The following is a 16,941-nucleotide window of genomic DNA, read 5'->3' as shown; positions in this document are numbered from 1 at the left end:
GCCATAAAAGGAGCAAAGCCATTCGTTTGCTGTTTGCTCGGTCATGGTGGGCCTACTGAGCGAGTAAAGGCCCAACAGCTATCCATACCTGGCAAGCATCTACAGTAGGCCTCTGCTCGAGCCAGTGAAGGCCCGATATTAGCTTAGTCGAGCCCAAATGAGTCCGCCAGGCCCAATGCGCGTACACTGGCCTCATCCAGGATGAGTTTAATGGGCCTGATTAGGACAAACCGGGGCCCATTCAAACCGAGGCCCAATGGGCTCATCTTAGGCAAACTGATCGGTGTAAACGGGCCCAGCAAAGTCACCCAGGACGAGTGTAATGGGCCTGATTCGGACAAACCGAGGCCCAATGGGCCCGTTTTAGGCAAACAGATCGGTATAAACGGGCCAAGCCAAGTCACCCAGGGTGATTGTAATGGGCCTGATTCGGACAGAGGCCCAATGGGCCTATTGTAGGCAGACTGATCGGCATGATTGGGCCCATCCACTGCAGTGGGCCCGAAATAACCCTGATAGGTCGCGAACAGAGGCCCAATGGGCCAATTTTAAGCAGACTGATCGGTATAAACGGGCTCAGCCAATTGTAATGGGCCTGATTCGGACAGAGGCCCAATGGGCCTATTGTAGGCAGTCTGATCGGCATAAACTAGGCCCAGCCAATGCAGTGGGCCTGAAATAACCCAGATAGGCCGCTAGCGCTGTCGGCCTTTGATTGGAATAGGTGTCACGACTGGTGTAAATGGATCCTAACGGCCCGACGCCGACTTGGCAAAAAAAGGGAATCGATGTCCATTTCACAACAGTAGCCCGCCGGCCTCCTTTTGAATATAGTGTGGGCCTACAAGGCACGTCAGGGCGTGATCCTCCAGTACCTGCACGATTCTATATTTGCCACAGCTTGAAATCGTTCCTGTCTATAATCCTCTACTAATCGACCAAAGTGTAGTCATCTTAAAGCACAAGCACGTCAAAGAATAGGTCTTGCTCCAGTATTTCACTATCAAAATTGCAATTGTTACACGAGCCACTACATGATTTTGAAATTGGGGACTGCGAGTAATGCTTTATGGATCTTGTGCACACCCGCTGACCTGTTATTCTGAAAATGAATGGGTAATATATCACATCGATAAACCATACATAACCCGAGGGGCACACGAACCTTGTCACCCTTACTTCCATCAGCACAATGATGCTCCCTCAGAACTCATTCAGATATCAGCACCCCTTCCCTCAGCTTGCTGTACAAATTCCACAAACCATCCCAAAAAGGCTGGGCCTATCCGGTACCCTCTATAAATAATGACTCTAAGCTCCAAAAAGTAATATACACCAAATCTCTTCTTAACACCAGCTTGAGACTCCAAAGTCTTACCTCTTTTCGGAGTCAAAGTAGCTATCATAGATGGACAGCCGATCAAATGCATCGAAGTTGGCCTTTAATCCAACAAACTGACTACCAAACTGAGCACAACCCGCATCTGGCCAGCGGCACCCTCCATCCCGTGGCCGAAATGGGCACAAGGTTTCACACACTCGGCTGCTAACTGAGGTATCAGAAATAATATCATCGGCTACAACTGTGATAGACACTGAGAGGTCCGATTTCTCTTCACAATCAGACACGCTTTTTGTCGAGGGCTGTTTAATTGACCTAGGGTTTGGTAGTGGGTAGTTCTCAATGTCAACAGTGCAGTCACCGGAGCTAGAGAAATGTACCTTGCATCCGAGAGACTCTATAGCGCGCTTGATTGCCACGTTTTCTTTGCTGGCTTTCTTGGCCAAGTGAACAGCAGAGGTATTCAGCTGCTTCTCCTTCTGTAACTCAGCTGTCAAGGATTCAACAGCCACGGTAACTTCTTTCGCTTTCCTTTCTGCTATTTCCTTTGCCTGTTGAGTTTTAGTACACATCTATTAATTCATATAGTACTGCGAAAATGCCAATAGACTTGACGGAGACTTCATATTCTCTCGCCAGCAATGTGTATGGAACCCCCAGAAACAATTCTCCAAAAGAGATGGATTAGATCCGTGAATGTTTGCTATCGTTCTAGGAAGAAACAAGACAGTTCTCATGTAACCACAGACCTCATAGTACCAATAATGAGAATATTTATGGGTTTTTCTTGAACCCTATTCACGAAGCCTCTTTCTACCATATATATATATATATAATTAGCTAGCAAAATCTCTTTTTTCTAGAGAGGAGAAAGTGCCAGCAGTAATTACATAGCCAGCAGAGAAACACATGCTCAAGAGTGTTAGTAAGAGGGTTACCTTCTGTAGTTCAGAGAACTTAAGAGCCATGTTTCTACACTGTCCTTCAAGTTCTCCAGCTTGGGCTTCAAAGGGGCAAGCCCATCGAAGATGGAATTGGGGCCACAATGTCGGGGCTAGTGCTGCAGCTGGAGGCAATAGAGGTCCATTGTGTTTAGTTGGGTCGTAAAACAGGTTATAGTGCACGTGAGCTTTTCCCCCAGAAGCACGCAAATCAGCTAAATATTCCCAGATGCATCCACAGAGTTCTGAAGTACCACAAATCTGCCTCTCCTGCTCACTGCGTAACAACTTAATGGATCAGACAATTTTCAATATAATCTAACCATTTATGAGCTGAAATGCAATAAGACTTTAAATCCCTGTTACTAGAATAATGTAAGAAAAAACGAAGTGGTATGGATTTTCAACTTACCTATTACATAGAAAATTCCCAAACCGACAGGAAAGCACACAATCCAAGAAATCCACCAAGAAGGCCTGGACAACAAGGTGATGCATAGATTGTAACACTATTTTAAAAAATTCCAATCAACTTCAATAATCTCAAGCATAAACAGTCTTCATTTAACAGAAAAACAAAAAGTTTGAGCTGTAGAAGAGGTACATACTGAGGAGAACTCGAAAGCAAACGGATACATCCTTAACAACTGGGAAACACAGTCAACCCACTGCATGACAAATGAAATTTCAAATCGTTAATCAATTAATAGTTACTCGCTATAGATAGCACAACATTATTAATGGGATCAACTCTGTAAAATAATACTAGTTTTGCACATAATAATTCATGGATAAAAACAGGAAGGGCATATAAGAGCACATACCTGAAGAAATATGGGAGAGTAATTATTTGAAGTTTGGTTATGTGAAGAGGCAGGAGCTTGAGGTGTATATGTTCCTGAAGGCTGGCGCACAGGAGATGAAGAGAAACTCCCAGTGGAAGACTGCCTAGATAATTCAAATAACATGCCCCCACTTCCAGATACAGTTGGCATTCCAATACGGTCTGAAAATGGATGTCCAAACGCTAGCCAGTCTTTTTCAACTAGTGCCTGACAATATTATTGCAAAATAAGATAAAATATCATCCCAAAAAAACTCTAGAGCCAGAATGAGCACCCTCAAAATGTGCAGTTGACGAACAAAATAATGGACAATACAACAATGGAACAAAAGGCTATGGTCTGAGTTGCACAAGAAACATTATCCAAACTCCTCCAAAGAAAATGACCTAAAAAACAAAAGGATCATTGAGCATAGAAAATACCTGAAACCCTGCGAATGTCCTATAGTACGGATCAAGCAACAAATTGGCCAGTGCAACCAACTGAGTTGTTCTGTCCCAACCGTCACTGCGAAAGATAAATAAAACATGAGAACAGACGAACGGAATACAATAGGACATCATATTTTAAGATGATAGAGACAGAAAAAAGTGGATATGTTGTTTTACTTTAAAATATCCACAGCTGTGAGAATTTGAGCAGGAAGAGATGAGCATGTTCTTTCATATTTAGAAAAAAAAGATAGCAGTTCTGTACAGTAAAACGTTCCATCACCATTTAACATTGCAACTCTCCACTGTTACACTACCTATCAATAAGTTACTAATGATTTGGCATTGCAACAACGAGGTAGATAGAAAACTTGTTAGTATACAATGAGTAACCAAAAAGAAAGAGACCTGCAATGCACAAGCACGGAGGCCGACTCCAGAGCAACACGTGCAGCAATCCATGCAGACCCAGCCAAGACACTCTGGACATGTATCAACCAACCACTGTCGCCAAGAGTTGATACTGAAGCAGACATGCTGCTAAGATTGCCACCACCCCAAGTCCATCCACCATGTCTCTGCAAATGAGATTGGCATAAGCAACTAACCACACCCTTATGGACATACTACAGGGCCAAAAAATCTGCTAAAAGTATCATCACTATGCTGCCATTAATCTGGTAGCAAAATAGGTACTGCACATTGAGCTAATTTCAAGAGTGACAATATAGCTTTACATCAAAAATATAAAAAGGAAAAAGACATTTGACAATTTTGCAAGGAAGAATCATCGGGATAGCAAATAAAAGCAAACTGCTTCCACATTGTCCGCGAACAACTCGATACCAAATTAACATTCAGAATGGCTTACCAACATTATCAACCAAATTCAGACCAATATAATTTGTCCAACAGTGTGCATGCATAAATTATGCTAGTGCATCTCAAGGTAAGTCTGCTCTCACAGAAAAATGTACAGCAGCAAATTACCTCTAATAACTTCATAAATAAAAGGACTTTGAAAAAAGTTCCTTACTTATGAAGCCCCGACAGTTTAATTCACAATGGAATACCTTTGACAGGTTGAGTTTGGCATGTACTTATAAGATCAATGAACTAACCAGGAAAGATGACATTCCATCTGATGAAGCTGCTCCATGAGTATCCAAATATTCTCTAAGCCGAGCAAAGCTATCCCTCATGGCATGTATATTGTCTATCCCAAAGAAAACTATCTAGTTTACAGAGAAAAAAGAAGAGGGTCAAACGAATCAATGAGAAGCTAATACATTCACTAACAGACAGAAAGGTCCACCGAATACCTCAGACTGGAAATAGTTAGAAGATGACTCTGAGCCACCTCCCATTGCACCATTAGCCAAAGCATTTTTTCTTGGTCTTGCATCTGCAATGTACAATTTCCTGCCAAGAGGGAGGCAAGCAAGTTAAACAAATGAAGAGAGGTCTTTTGGTCTTTATTGCTTTATATCAAGTCATTCAAGGGACATGGACTCCAACCTTTATTATAACTTTTATTCAAAAAGTCGAAAGCATCAACTATGAGTGAAACCAGGTTTATTTGTGATTGAGGTGGACCAGAACCATGGTCCATTGTTTTTGGGAGTCAGAGTGTAGAAGTAGGTGGTGGAGACGAGCGCAGGTGAGGGAATAGGAGGGTGGCCAGGGAAGGAGGAAGCAGAAGGAGAGGTTAGGGGACATAAACAAGGAGCCAGTTGAGGAGGTTCAGGGTGGAGAGAAGGGGTTCATCTTTTAACAATAAAAAGTAAGCAATTGAATTTGAGACGAGCAGAATGAAGAGGAGCTTATTTTTTCAACGAAACGAACCCTAAGCTTTTCACTGGGTAGGGCAACCAGTAAATGCTTTAACAGCAGAAACTGGTATACATAATCACAACTATGGATGAAGAAAATAACAGCCCATGAAATATAAGAAAGACGACAATATTTAATCCATATAGATATGCAGGTTCAAGCAAGGAGTTAGATACATACCTCCGTGTCCCCTTGGCACCACCAAGCTGGGCACAGAGTGCAGCGACAAGCTTTTCATCCATGTTGCTGTGGAGATTCATAAACATAAGTGAGATTATTATCTTGTCAATATTACGCAAGATACAATGAAAAATAATAGAGCAATGCTTCATTATTCTGCATCACAATAAATTGATGATGTATGGCTGTATCCCGGTACACTTTAATAACAGCCAGTGAGAACTTTACCTCCTCATGTTCATCATAAGACCAACCAAGGGTTGGGATGATCGCGCTAGGACTGCCCCCGTCCCTAAAAGTCAAGAGTGTAAAAGACAATGAAATGGAAAAGAAGAAAAATATAAAAACAACAATTGGGCAAAAACAAGACCACCCCTTACTTGGATGACACCATGAGACTACTGGCAAACGGCATCTTGCACGAAACGAGGAAGCCTGAAGTATTTCCTCATCGCTATCATTACAAATAACACAAGATTCTTGTTAATTGTCACATAAACAGATTACACCATGGGATAAGAGTTAAAACCAATACCACAATGACGTACCTAATAGATTTTGGAACAATCAGAGCAAAAGGATAACTCTGGCACATCGTGTACTTGGAATTTACATTACTAATTCTCCACAACTCATTGGACAAGGTGAAGGAACCATCTTCAATCATATTAGTTGATGCTCGGTGGTAGTGTCTATCAACAAGCCGAAAATACTCGTTCAGCAGACGCAACTTCGGGCTTGTATTCTTGAATTTGGAAGGTCCCGCAATAAAAGCATAAATATCGGATAATCTTGCTGGCTTTGCACATCTCAATAATGCATCGAAGACTGCACGTCTCTGAACAGTTGAAATTTTACCATATCAGATGACTAAATGTTCACTACTCTACATGCTAACTAAATGTTCACTACTCTACATGCTTGAGTGATAAACTTTGAAATAAAAGACAGATATAATTCCATAAACTAGAAGAGAGCTCCCATCAACTGCAAGAAAGATAAACAAAAGACAAACATGCAGGCCCCACTCCCCGAAGGTCGCAATTGTAAGCACCCAACTAGGGAAGACAGAATGAGATTTGTTCAACACTTTTCATGCAAAGTCCATTTAGGTAATATCTAACAATATACGAGTCAAATATACCTCAAGATCCTTTCAATACAAGTCAGTGTAATCTGTTACCACAATCTTCAGTTCTCCACTATTGTTTTGACTTTGGAACATAGGTTAATCTTTCGTGGGAGTGTCTAACTGTTCCAAAATTGGTATCTCATAAGCACAAGGGATGGATATACAGGAGTCTAAAATAAAAATATTGACTATTTATTAATGAGCATGGACCAAAAGAACACAAATCATGCCGGAATGGGAGTTCGAATTTCAAAAGTATACCAGCAGTTTCCTAAGGATCTAGAAAGAGAAGATATTTTGTGCTCCAGTACATAACTCTAATGAGTACATAACAATTCTTTCGGAACATTACTTTAGTGACAAGTTGAAGTGCATGCAACTAGTATGGATGCAATGGAACTTAGACATACATGGCAAGTTCATCTTTTAATATATGAAATTTTTACGCACCACTCCACTTTGGAAGCCTCAAAGGCAATAGTCATAGTGTTCACTAAGATTTGGTAAAAGGTAGCAGGCGGCAGCAATCATATATATAGAAGTGCAATATGAAATGGAATATAGAACAGTTAGAAAGCACCTGCTTAGTTCGAGGAAGAAAACCAAAAACAATCACTCTCATATCTTTGCCTGAAACAGAGAAACAAACCATTTGTACTTTTACGGGGTTTATTATCTAGAAAGAAAGGACAACATGCTCAACTTATAAAAGTATTAAAAGGAAGGATTACATAAAAAGGAAGCAACGTTTGAGCTAAACGAAAAGAAGCACTACAACAATAAAAATTGAAGTATAATTTAGTAGACGTACCAATAACCTGGAGAAGTCGTCCAGATGGAATCTTGTCAGATTGACGTGGTGTAGATTGACCTTTCGCAGCCTAGATTTCCATATTAAATGCAACTAACATAATTAGTCACAGCTTAAAAACAACAGGAATGGCAAAAGTCTTGCCGATGGTGCTCAGATGCTCTGTATAAAAAGACTGCTACCATGTCATATAATTAAAAAATTACACAAAATAAAGCACCATTCCAAGTACCACATACTGCCATTTCTCAGGACTTCCCAAGCTTCCTTCTGGTTTAAAAGGAACAACTAAGACCAATGAGAAATCACTAGCATCTTTTTGTTACTCAAACTAGAATCTTCAACAAGGAAGCACCACATAAATGTACGAGAGTTTACTACAAATAAAAAGCTGCATGCTTGCTAGTGTGACAAAATCCCGTTCGTGACTAAGATAATCACTGGTGTTCATGACCCATATGTGCCACACTTGAGACTATGAAAAAGGCCTATGACTTCAAGCACTTCAAAGATTACTATATCGCTGTCTCCCCATATAAGCCAAGTGGAAGAAAATACAACATGTTTCGCATTAGAACATGATTTTCAAAGTACAACAAATTGGCTGGAAAAGAGAACAGGTACTGGAATGGCTGTACATATACAGAAATTAATTAAGTAAAGAGAAGGAACTTACGATTTTGCTAAACTTCTCTATTGTTGCAAGTGGAATTGTGCCAAGTGAAATGATGTTCCCCGTCCCCTCACTCTGCAAAAAGGTAAGAAAAGAACATTAGGAACGAAATCCTAGGAATGTACTAAGACAGAATTTGCTTTTAATGTGGTGGAATGACCATCAAAACTTTCTGTAAAACAATAAAGAGAAAGCATCATGTGCTATGTTGTTAACTATGTCTGCTCAGTTTTAAGTACCAAACTCCAACATACAATCAAGTGCAACAATTTCAAGGGATTTAGAATCTAAAAGGCAACAGCACTTAACATGACCACGATGGAAGGAAATTACAGAGTCATCACAACCCAAAATAGAGCACTGATTTACTTTAAGCTAGATATGAAGATGGAAATTTAATATTATATCAAAACCACCATAGAAAGAAGATCTTTGAGGGAGAAAAAAAAGAGAGAGAACTGTATACTCAACTAACAACTCACCAAAAAGAGAAGACGGAAGTTGGTCACTAGTAAGGTACCGGCCTCATCAGTGTTAACAAGAACTACACCATATCCCTGTAAAGTAGAAAGCATATATCAGTGAACCCTGCATTCGTTGAGTAAGGATTAAACAAACATCCATTAATCAAATCTCTAGATCATTCTGGTTGCTACGTCCTCTAGTTAAGTAATAATATACACCGCGAAGATCGCAAGCCTAACCAAATTTAGATGAGCATTATTCAAAACTACTAGATCAATAAAACTAAATATCATCCTATGTCATGTCCACAGAAAAACTTTCTGGCGAGCATTATCAACCAGTGGAGCTAAAAAATGAAGGTACATTGTTAGCCTTAAGTGACAGTTGCTAGGAAAAGCTGCATTAACCAACTCAAGCCTAAGTAATATTCACTGTGACCGGCAAGTAAATGTGGAGGATAGACTCCACCCCTAGGTCCCAATCTCCATACACCACACGGAACGCATTGTCATTTGAAGATGGCAAATCAAGCAAAATATCATCAAAATATAACCGTCATACTGGCAATCGTATGATTCTATCAGCACTAAACAATTAACTTAATCTGCAAGTCATGGAACGAGCTAAGGAGATTCCACGCACCTCCACTATGACTTCCTCGGCTTCGAGCAAGAAGTCGTGACGCACACGAGAGACAGACCTCGACAGTGGCTGCGATCACACGAAAGGAAGCTAATTAAGCGCCTGCAACAACAATTTGATGATGCAGGGAAATTAAACATCGATAGAGAAGCTGAGGAAGACCTCGATCTTCGTCCAGTCGAGAACGTCCCAGCTCCCGGCGCCCTCCATCTTCTCGGACTCGGCGGTGCCGGAGTCCGTGCGCGACGCTGTCCGAGACGAACGAGGCATGGAATTGCGAACAAACCGTCAGAACTTTCTCCCGTTCCGACTCCGCCTTCGTCGCCGGAGGTTAATCTCCGTCGTCGATCACCTTCTCTGATAATTTCCCGATGAAAAACGCTGCGGCCCGCCCTAGAGAGAGAGAGAGAGAGAGAGAGAGAGAGCTGCCGCTCGCTCAGAATTTTGGAGCGTAGTGGCGCGATTTTTCTAATCTAATCAACCGATCGATAAAAGTGGGCTTTGCCTGGGCCGTGACGAGTGACCGGATTCGAAGCACATGGGAGTTTGTTTGTTGTATGTAGAGGATTTGGTAGCGGACGGTCATCCTTCTGACGGTTCTTTAAAGCGTCCGGTAGGAACACGCCACGTCAACTAGCCAGCTGTACGGCATCATTTTACCGGGAAAAAAATATTATCCGGCCAAAGGGGGGAAGATAATAATAATAATAATAACCTCTTGACGTTTATATCTTAATATTATTATTATTTTGCCACCTTGAATTGAAGTTTAATTAGTTAAATGGTTAATTTCTCATCATAATGACGAATCAGCAGAGTTTTACTTTTGATCGGTGGAATTAAAGATTTTTATGGTTCGATAATAAAACCATGAAGCACATCTGATAACCGTTAAATTATACGGTTATGTTAACACTCCGTATCATGAGAACACGACTTTTCTCGCGTTGGATGCACATGGGTTACTCGGGTCCTGTGTCATAGGGAATACGAAGCCATGCTAGAATTTCCCTAAGTTAAGAGAAGAAAAGGGTCCTCTGTTAATGCATAAAAATGCTCTTATAATAAGGTCACAGAAAAAAGAATAAAATAAAACTATTGTCGGTCGAACAATTAGTCGAGCAACATAAATGAATGGAGATTATTCACGAACTGTGTCATGATTAGTCAATTCTTCCAATGATTATGCTAAAAAAGCGCTCTTTAATTGTGGAAGCAATTATTAACAAATCACTTTGTGTACTCGATTGATTCTATATTGTTGCCTTCTGCCCTTGTTGTATTTATCTCTCTGACCCATTCTCATTGGAACATCTTCTAGGAGCAAGATGCGCTTAATGAGACCAGGATCTCAAACTCAAGAGATGCAATCCCGAAAGTGTTCCTCCGAACTTCACCCATCAAACAACCAATAATAATATCTTAAACTTGTATTTACCGTTGAGGAATGGAATCGGCAAGGTTTGAAAATGGCATAGGAGAAACCAGATTATCCGGTAGAACAGACAAGGTTTCCTTCTTCCTTCATCCCTCACACCTCAGACCAACCATAGCATAAGATAAGCAGTTTGGGATCACCTCACCATCAAGGGGATGCCGCAAGTGCCCTTAATCCATAACTATAAGCACACAGTTAAGAAGCCGAACTCAGACTAGCCCCGACAATGCTACAGAAGTAGTGGCAGTAGCATAAGAACAAGGAATAAGATGATGGATATTTGATCATAACATCAGCACAATATCTTATATATCCGCGAATATATGAAAACCCGTTTTGATACATATACAAGTATCAAGATCACATTTTAATTTTTGCTAACAAATATACAACCCCAGGAATCTTGCAGCTTTTAACTAACAATAAACCCAAAAATATCTCCTATCAAGGGAGCAAACAGGAGAGCCCAATTTTGATGGCTCTGTGAAGAGGGAAAAAGATAGAAATTTGGAAGCTCCATAGTAAGTAAACTAACCGCAATAATTATCCTTGTATATCCAAATACTCGTCGAATGCTCTACTGCTAGCACACCCCACAAGGGCTTTTGAGTTCAGTTCCCTCCCGAACCTCCATATATAATTCAACCCAACAAGAAGCTCAGTGATTATGGCCTCAGTTTTTTCCTTGTTAGCAAAGTAAAGTGTTTGCACCACGAGGACGTTAGCCCTTGAAACCAAGTTCTGCTGCTCGAAACTCCGTTCCGATTGCCACCGTATCATGTTGTGAGCAAGTGGACCCAACCACTCCAAGATTCCTGTTATTGCCTCACTCCACTCTCCCGCTAGAACAGGATCATAGGAAGACAGGGCATTCGCGTATGGCTTTAGCCTTGCTCGGAGGGAAGATCTCACGGTCGCAGGCAGCATATTATAAAGATCATCCCTTGCATCGAGACCAATCAAATGAGGAGAGGCAGCTAACTTCTCTATCACGATGATCACGTTAGCATAATGTAGGGCTAAGCCTGCATAGCCAAGGGACTCAGGAGGAGCGTTCAGGAGACTATGCTTGGAACTGAAGCTCAAGAGGCTCCCGTCATTAGGCTGTTCATGTTTGATGTCTCGGTTTTGGTTACTCTCGAGATTAGCTGAATTTACATCTCCACCAGTCATGCAGCCCTTCAGGGGCCCGATCGAGGTTAATTGGTTGGTCTTGGAGTTCGATTTCTTCCCTCTAACAACAGAAGAGTGGCCTTTACCACTCTGCCATACCCCTCTTGCAATCTTACCCACCCCAAACAATGGGCCCGATTTCGTCAACTTCCCAAGTGGGCCAGAATAGAAACCAACATTGCCATTGTCCTTTCCGGGGACAGGGGTTGTTTTCGTGTTAGATTCCACAAGAGGGCCTGAATAGAAATTTTTCATGAGGTTAGCCTTTAGGGTTGGCCCTGATTTTGCCATCAAACTCCCTAGCGGGCCTGAAGAGAATCTCATCTGATGGTGATCCTCAGCGGGATGTACTGAAGCTTGCAGAAGAGCTGAAACCGATTGGCTCCGATAGATGTAATCAGTAGAAGTCAAGACCTTTGAGTTTGAATCCTTTGGATCGCCAAAATCCGCCACCTGTTGTATCCCGAAAACTTGCTTGATCCTGGCAAAAATAGTAAACAAAGAGCGCGCCAACAACAAAACTGCATAGTCATAGTTCTTATTCCACAACGAGTTCCCCTGCAAATTCTTCACCTCATGCCGCTTCCACACAACCTTCTTCTGATACTCGAGCAAACTTCCCGGATCACTGCTTTCGCTCCCCTTCATCCTCCTCAAGGTCTGCTCAAGATCACCAAGAACTTCCATCTCCTGGTACAAATTCACATTCATCGAGATGAACCTTTCCATCTTCTTTACTTTACTCTCCATTTTCTTGGATGTGAATTTCCAGCCCAACGGGTCGAGGCCCAGTGCCATCATACTCTCGAAGAATGACCCAAAGTTCTTCAAGCTGGGGTCATTGCATCTGTGCCCAAGCCTGGCCACAAATTTGGCCACATGGACCACATTCTCAATCATCTCGGAGCGTATGAGATTCGCGATGAAATCCTCGTCGTCCGACACAAGCTTTTGGATCCCAGGCGAGCTCGCAATCTCTTCTCTAAGCCTAGTGATATTCTTGTCACTCAGGGACTGCCATAAATGGACGGATTTGGACATTAAACTCGCAAACTCGAACGCTAAGACGCCGATAACTGATTTCGGAGGATTTGAAGAGCCATGCTTCCGGGGCTTCCCCCATAGACTACGGAACCAAGACTCTGCGACCATTTTCCCAGAAGTGACCTGTGAGGGAAACTTGCCTCTATCTCATGCCCACCGTCAAGTCTCGTCTTGATTCTGAGCAATAATTCAACACTAGAATTCAGTCAGAGGCAATTGCTTCTTAAGCCAGAAAACCAATGAACACAAAACAAACGACTAAGAAAACTATACGGCCTGCAACATAAGATCACACGGGGCTGGGAAATTGAAAAGGTTAATCCCATATGATAATCATGTGACTCAGAAAGCGTTTTTTCCCCCTTTTTTCTCGCCTTTAGTGTAAAACGGAGATCAGATTTCTAGTCACATGTAAAGAAGAAAAGTACCAAAAAAATCATGCCCCAAATTAAAGCAACAAAATGAAATCAATTTCCAAAGAGGGTCTCTGGATCAAGGCATGCTGCTGATCAGCACCCACCAAGCTTTTAGCTTTTAAATCTTGAAAGTCAATTGCGATTCATAAGAAACCTAAGCACCCCGATCCTTGTTCATCTGTCTGAGTCTGAAAAAACAGATGCAACCATGGATATAGCACGAAAATGAAAGTCCAACCTATTCATCAGCAAACCAAATGCTGCAGTAAGAACAAGAAAAAGACAAAACTGTTGCTGCCCAAAATTTCCCAAAAAAAAAAAAACTAGAAACAAGCTCTTTTTTATTGTCAGACTCCAACACCCAAAATTCTGCAGGCTTGTGACAGCCTACTCCTGATCTTTTCAACAACAAAAATCAAAGAACCTACACAAACCCACCTCTCCAACTTAAGTAGAAATGCAAATTTGGGGGTAGCAAGATCACAATAATTCAAAAAAGAACGCATAAAAAAACTCATTGTAAGAAAAAGGAAATTGAAAGTAACTAACCAGCTTTATGAGGAACAGCTGAATCATTATCTCCTCAACCGTTTTCAATACTACGTGAGAGAGAGAGGAGAGAGAGAGAGAGACTGGGAGGGAGGGAGGGAGGGAGGGGAGGAGGAAGGAGGTGGGAAGCTGCAGTGGAGAGTGAGGCACATGAGGAGCTAGCCGAAATTTTAGAAAAAGAGAAACCGAGTGAAATTAAAAAACATTTGAGTTTGTCCTACATTTTCACTTCAGTCCCTTAACTTTTTCTTATTTTTTAACATGTGTACACTTCGAAGAGAAGTGGGATTAATTTTGAGGTCGATGTAACTATTGAGATGCAAAGATAGCACTGGGATCCTCTATTTAAATAATAATACGATTATATATTGTTAATTTGATAAAGTTCATCGCTTATAAAAAAAATTGATATGAGAAAGATCATTATAAAGTGATAATAAATTAATTTAAAATTTTAATGTTTCAACGACCATAAAAATATGGCAACAGAAATTACTAGCATAGAGATATCTTCTTATAATGGGTTTTGAAGCTAGCTCTTTTGCCTTCTAAATATTGTAGTAACCCATTACAGTAGGTAAACTCACACAATAGAAAAATATTGACTAAGTATATTAGATGGACGCTGAGAGTGAAATCGGATATTTTGCATTGGCATTCTGTTTTTGAAATACGAGAATGTCGAGTCATGAATCTCTTCTAGCTGACAGCCATCAATCAAAACCTTCGTCTTCGGTCCATTTAGCTTAAGGTCTCATGCATAGTGTTAATTAAGTTACACTGAAGAGTAAGGGAGACAAGTCAGTATCAAGGAAAACTATGTGATAATAATTAAAAAAGAATAGCATAGGAAAAGGCCAATCACGAATTGCCAATTCAGAAAAGAAAGTTGTAATGTATATATATATATACTAAAATCTCACTTTTAAATAACATACTTAACGCGAAAAATGATCTTAGAACAATTATATTTCAAAAACTTATGAAACTTTTTGTAAAATCCTCATTGTATTAGACTCATTATATATTTGATGGAACTTTAAGTAATTTGATATAATTCATTTGTAATTTCTAAATTCCTTTTATCACTTATATCTTTATCCCAAAATGAAAACAATGAATAAGAAATGGTCCGCGAGCTAACGAGGTTTGAGAACATCGTTATTCATATATTCGCATAACCCGAAAGAAAGGAGGGGGTTGGACTTATTCTTGTGGTATCTTCCACGCCTCATCGTGATGTATAATATAGGACTAGGAGTAGCTAGGCTTTTCAAGGTGGGCTTCTTTGGAATAAATTATATGTCATGTTGGCATAAACAAAATAGTGGAAAATTCAGAGCCCCATGGAGCAAAAAGTAACGATGGAAAAGTAAAGGGGGCGCATGAGAAAAAAGAACCTACAAAAGAGATAAGAGAGCAGTCGCCATCATTAATGGCTACCACGCGGAAACCCAGTCGGTTTTACGATATTAACCTCCAATCCCAGAGCTGAGCTTCAACAAGTCGCGACCCACCCGATCGACCCGGAACGGAACCGATTCCCTTTCGCGGGCTTAGGTAAAATCCGACATGAGGAGGACAGCCAAGCAAGATAATAACCGGTCAAATCGAAGCTATGGCTATTAGTTTTATTAGTTTCAGTCATATCATCATCAATTCATCATAAATAATGAATTTTCAATCTATTCATAAAAAAAAAAGAATTTTTAATCTGAAATTGAGAGAATAGTCGGGTATTACATTGCATGCATACGCTTTCTTCATACATATTCTTAGTCACTAGAAATGTAAATATAGGCGAGCATAAATATTCCAATACATTTTAGAAGTGACACTTCAATAATTTTCTAATCTTATTGAATTTCTATCACTTAAGAGTAATAGAATGCATGTCCGTACGTCTTTCAATTTATAGTCACTTAAGTGATAGAAATTCAATTAGATTAGAAAATTATTAAGGAGTCCAATATATATATATATATATATATTATTTTGTGATAGATAAGAATATGTATATGTATATATATATAAAAGATATAAGCAGTTAGAAATCATTTTATTTTATCTCTTTAGTAAAGTTATTATAAAAATCGCAATTATAATATGTAATTAATTGGTTTCAGCCACACAAAAATATTTGCATAACCATTTGTTTGCAATTACAAACAAGATTCCAACGAAATTTTAGTTAATACATTAGATAGAAAAATAAAAAAATAAACAACATGAAATTACAATATCAAAATTTGGTTGACTTTTTTTAGGGGAATTTGGTTGACTTCAATTTAATAAATTATAAGAGAATTAAGAATGAAATACCTGAGAGCTTTACAGTTAGATGAAATTTTTAATGTAAATAATGATTAAAAAAAAGCATGGATGATCCATCTTTCAGAATCAAGCGTCAAATTAGCAAAGTAATATTCAATCACGCCAGCTAGGGCTGGCCTCATCCGAGTCTTCACGAGATGGTGGGACAGGCCTATACGAGGCTTGTTGTGGTGGCTCGAGCCCGAGGCAAGGCTATCCCTCTTATGGCAAGATCAGGATGTAGGCAAGTAAGGGCTTAGTCATGGATGTTCAAATGGGCATATCTTCTTCGACTTCAGTCATTTGTTTGATTATTACACTTCCGGACGAATAACTAATTAAGTTGGGGGTGGTCTGGGATAACTTGCAGAGGGGATTAATATTGAATGAAAAGCACAATTAATATGCTGGTTGTCCCCAAATCGGGATGGTTCAGACAAAAGGCATGCCATGATAAGTCGTAATTATTTTGCCAAAGTCTTTAATAACGCTGTCGTCCCCTTGTGCTTTCCGGGGTCTAATTGGATACCCCTACCAAAGAAGACAAAAATTGCCGCTATCATTAGTCCAATCGGATTCTTAATTTCAGTTGACTAGACTTGTGAGTTAATATAAATTAGAGTAAATTTTTGGTATCTACTATCCACCGCATGAACTTAATTTGATCAATAATTGGTTCTTAGGAAGAAAAACGATTAATCGAGGATATACAT

The 16,941-nt window shown here is 40.1% G+C and overlaps 2 protein-coding genes across 6 annotated transcripts; both read right to left on the bottom strand.

Moving 5' to 3' along the window:
* Positions 1-970: 970 nt before the first annotated feature.
* LOC116215928 (phosphatidylinositol-3-phosphatase myotubularin-1-like) lies at positions 971-9,807 on the bottom strand. The gene is made up of 19 exons (XM_031551744.1): positions 9,458-9,807; positions 9,296-9,364; positions 8,671-8,745; positions 8,192-8,263; positions 7,516-7,585; positions 7,285-7,334; positions 6,121-6,410; positions 5,953-6,026; positions 5,801-5,864; positions 5,573-5,638; positions 4,882-4,981; positions 4,681-4,794; positions 3,968-4,137; positions 3,551-3,635; positions 3,108-3,335; positions 2,892-2,951; positions 2,696-2,760; positions 2,281-2,560; positions 971-1,893 (listed from the first exon to the last, which is right to left on the bottom strand). Exons 1-19 carry the CDS (start codon positions 9,563-9,565, stop codon positions 1,375-1,377), a joined length of 2,559 nt encoding a protein of 852 aa, XP_031407604.1. The 5' UTR covers positions 9,566-9,807; the 3' UTR covers positions 971-1,374.
* Positions 9,808-10,150: 343 nt separating this feature from the next.
* Positions 10,151-14,073, bottom strand: LOC116215930. Of its 5 annotated transcripts, XR_004158588.1 has the most exons (4): positions 13,916-14,073; positions 11,269-13,127; positions 10,734-10,914; positions 10,151-10,306 (listed from the first exon to the last, which is right to left on the bottom strand). XR_004158588.1 is itself a non-coding variant. In XM_031551751.1 (3 exons), exon 2 carries the CDS (start codon positions 13,056-13,058, stop codon positions 11,277-11,279), a length of 1,782 nt encoding a protein of 593 aa, XP_031407611.1. In that variant the 5' UTR covers positions 13,059-13,127; positions 13,916-14,073; the 3' UTR covers positions 10,503-10,962; positions 11,269-11,276. The 5 variants fall into 5 exon arrangements, 4 of the variants coding, with proteins under 4 accessions (XP_031407611.1, XP_031407610.1, XP_031407609.1 ...); XM_031551751.1 differs by lacking the exon at positions 10,151-10,306 and having other exon boundaries at positions 10,503-10,962; XM_031551750.1 differs by lacking the exon at positions 10,151-10,306 and having other exon boundaries at positions 10,503-10,914.
* Between the last annotated feature and the right edge of the window lie 2,868 nt (positions 14,074-16,941).

The sequence above is a fragment of the Punica granatum genome, chromosome 8, assembly GCF_007655135.1.
Source record: "Punica granatum isolate Tunisia-2019 chromosome 8, ASM765513v2, whole genome shotgun sequence".
Taxonomy (NCBI): Eukaryota; Viridiplantae; Streptophyta; class Magnoliopsida; order Myrtales; family Lythraceae; genus Punica; species Punica granatum.
This window is presented reverse-complemented; position numbering and strand designations above follow the sequence as displayed.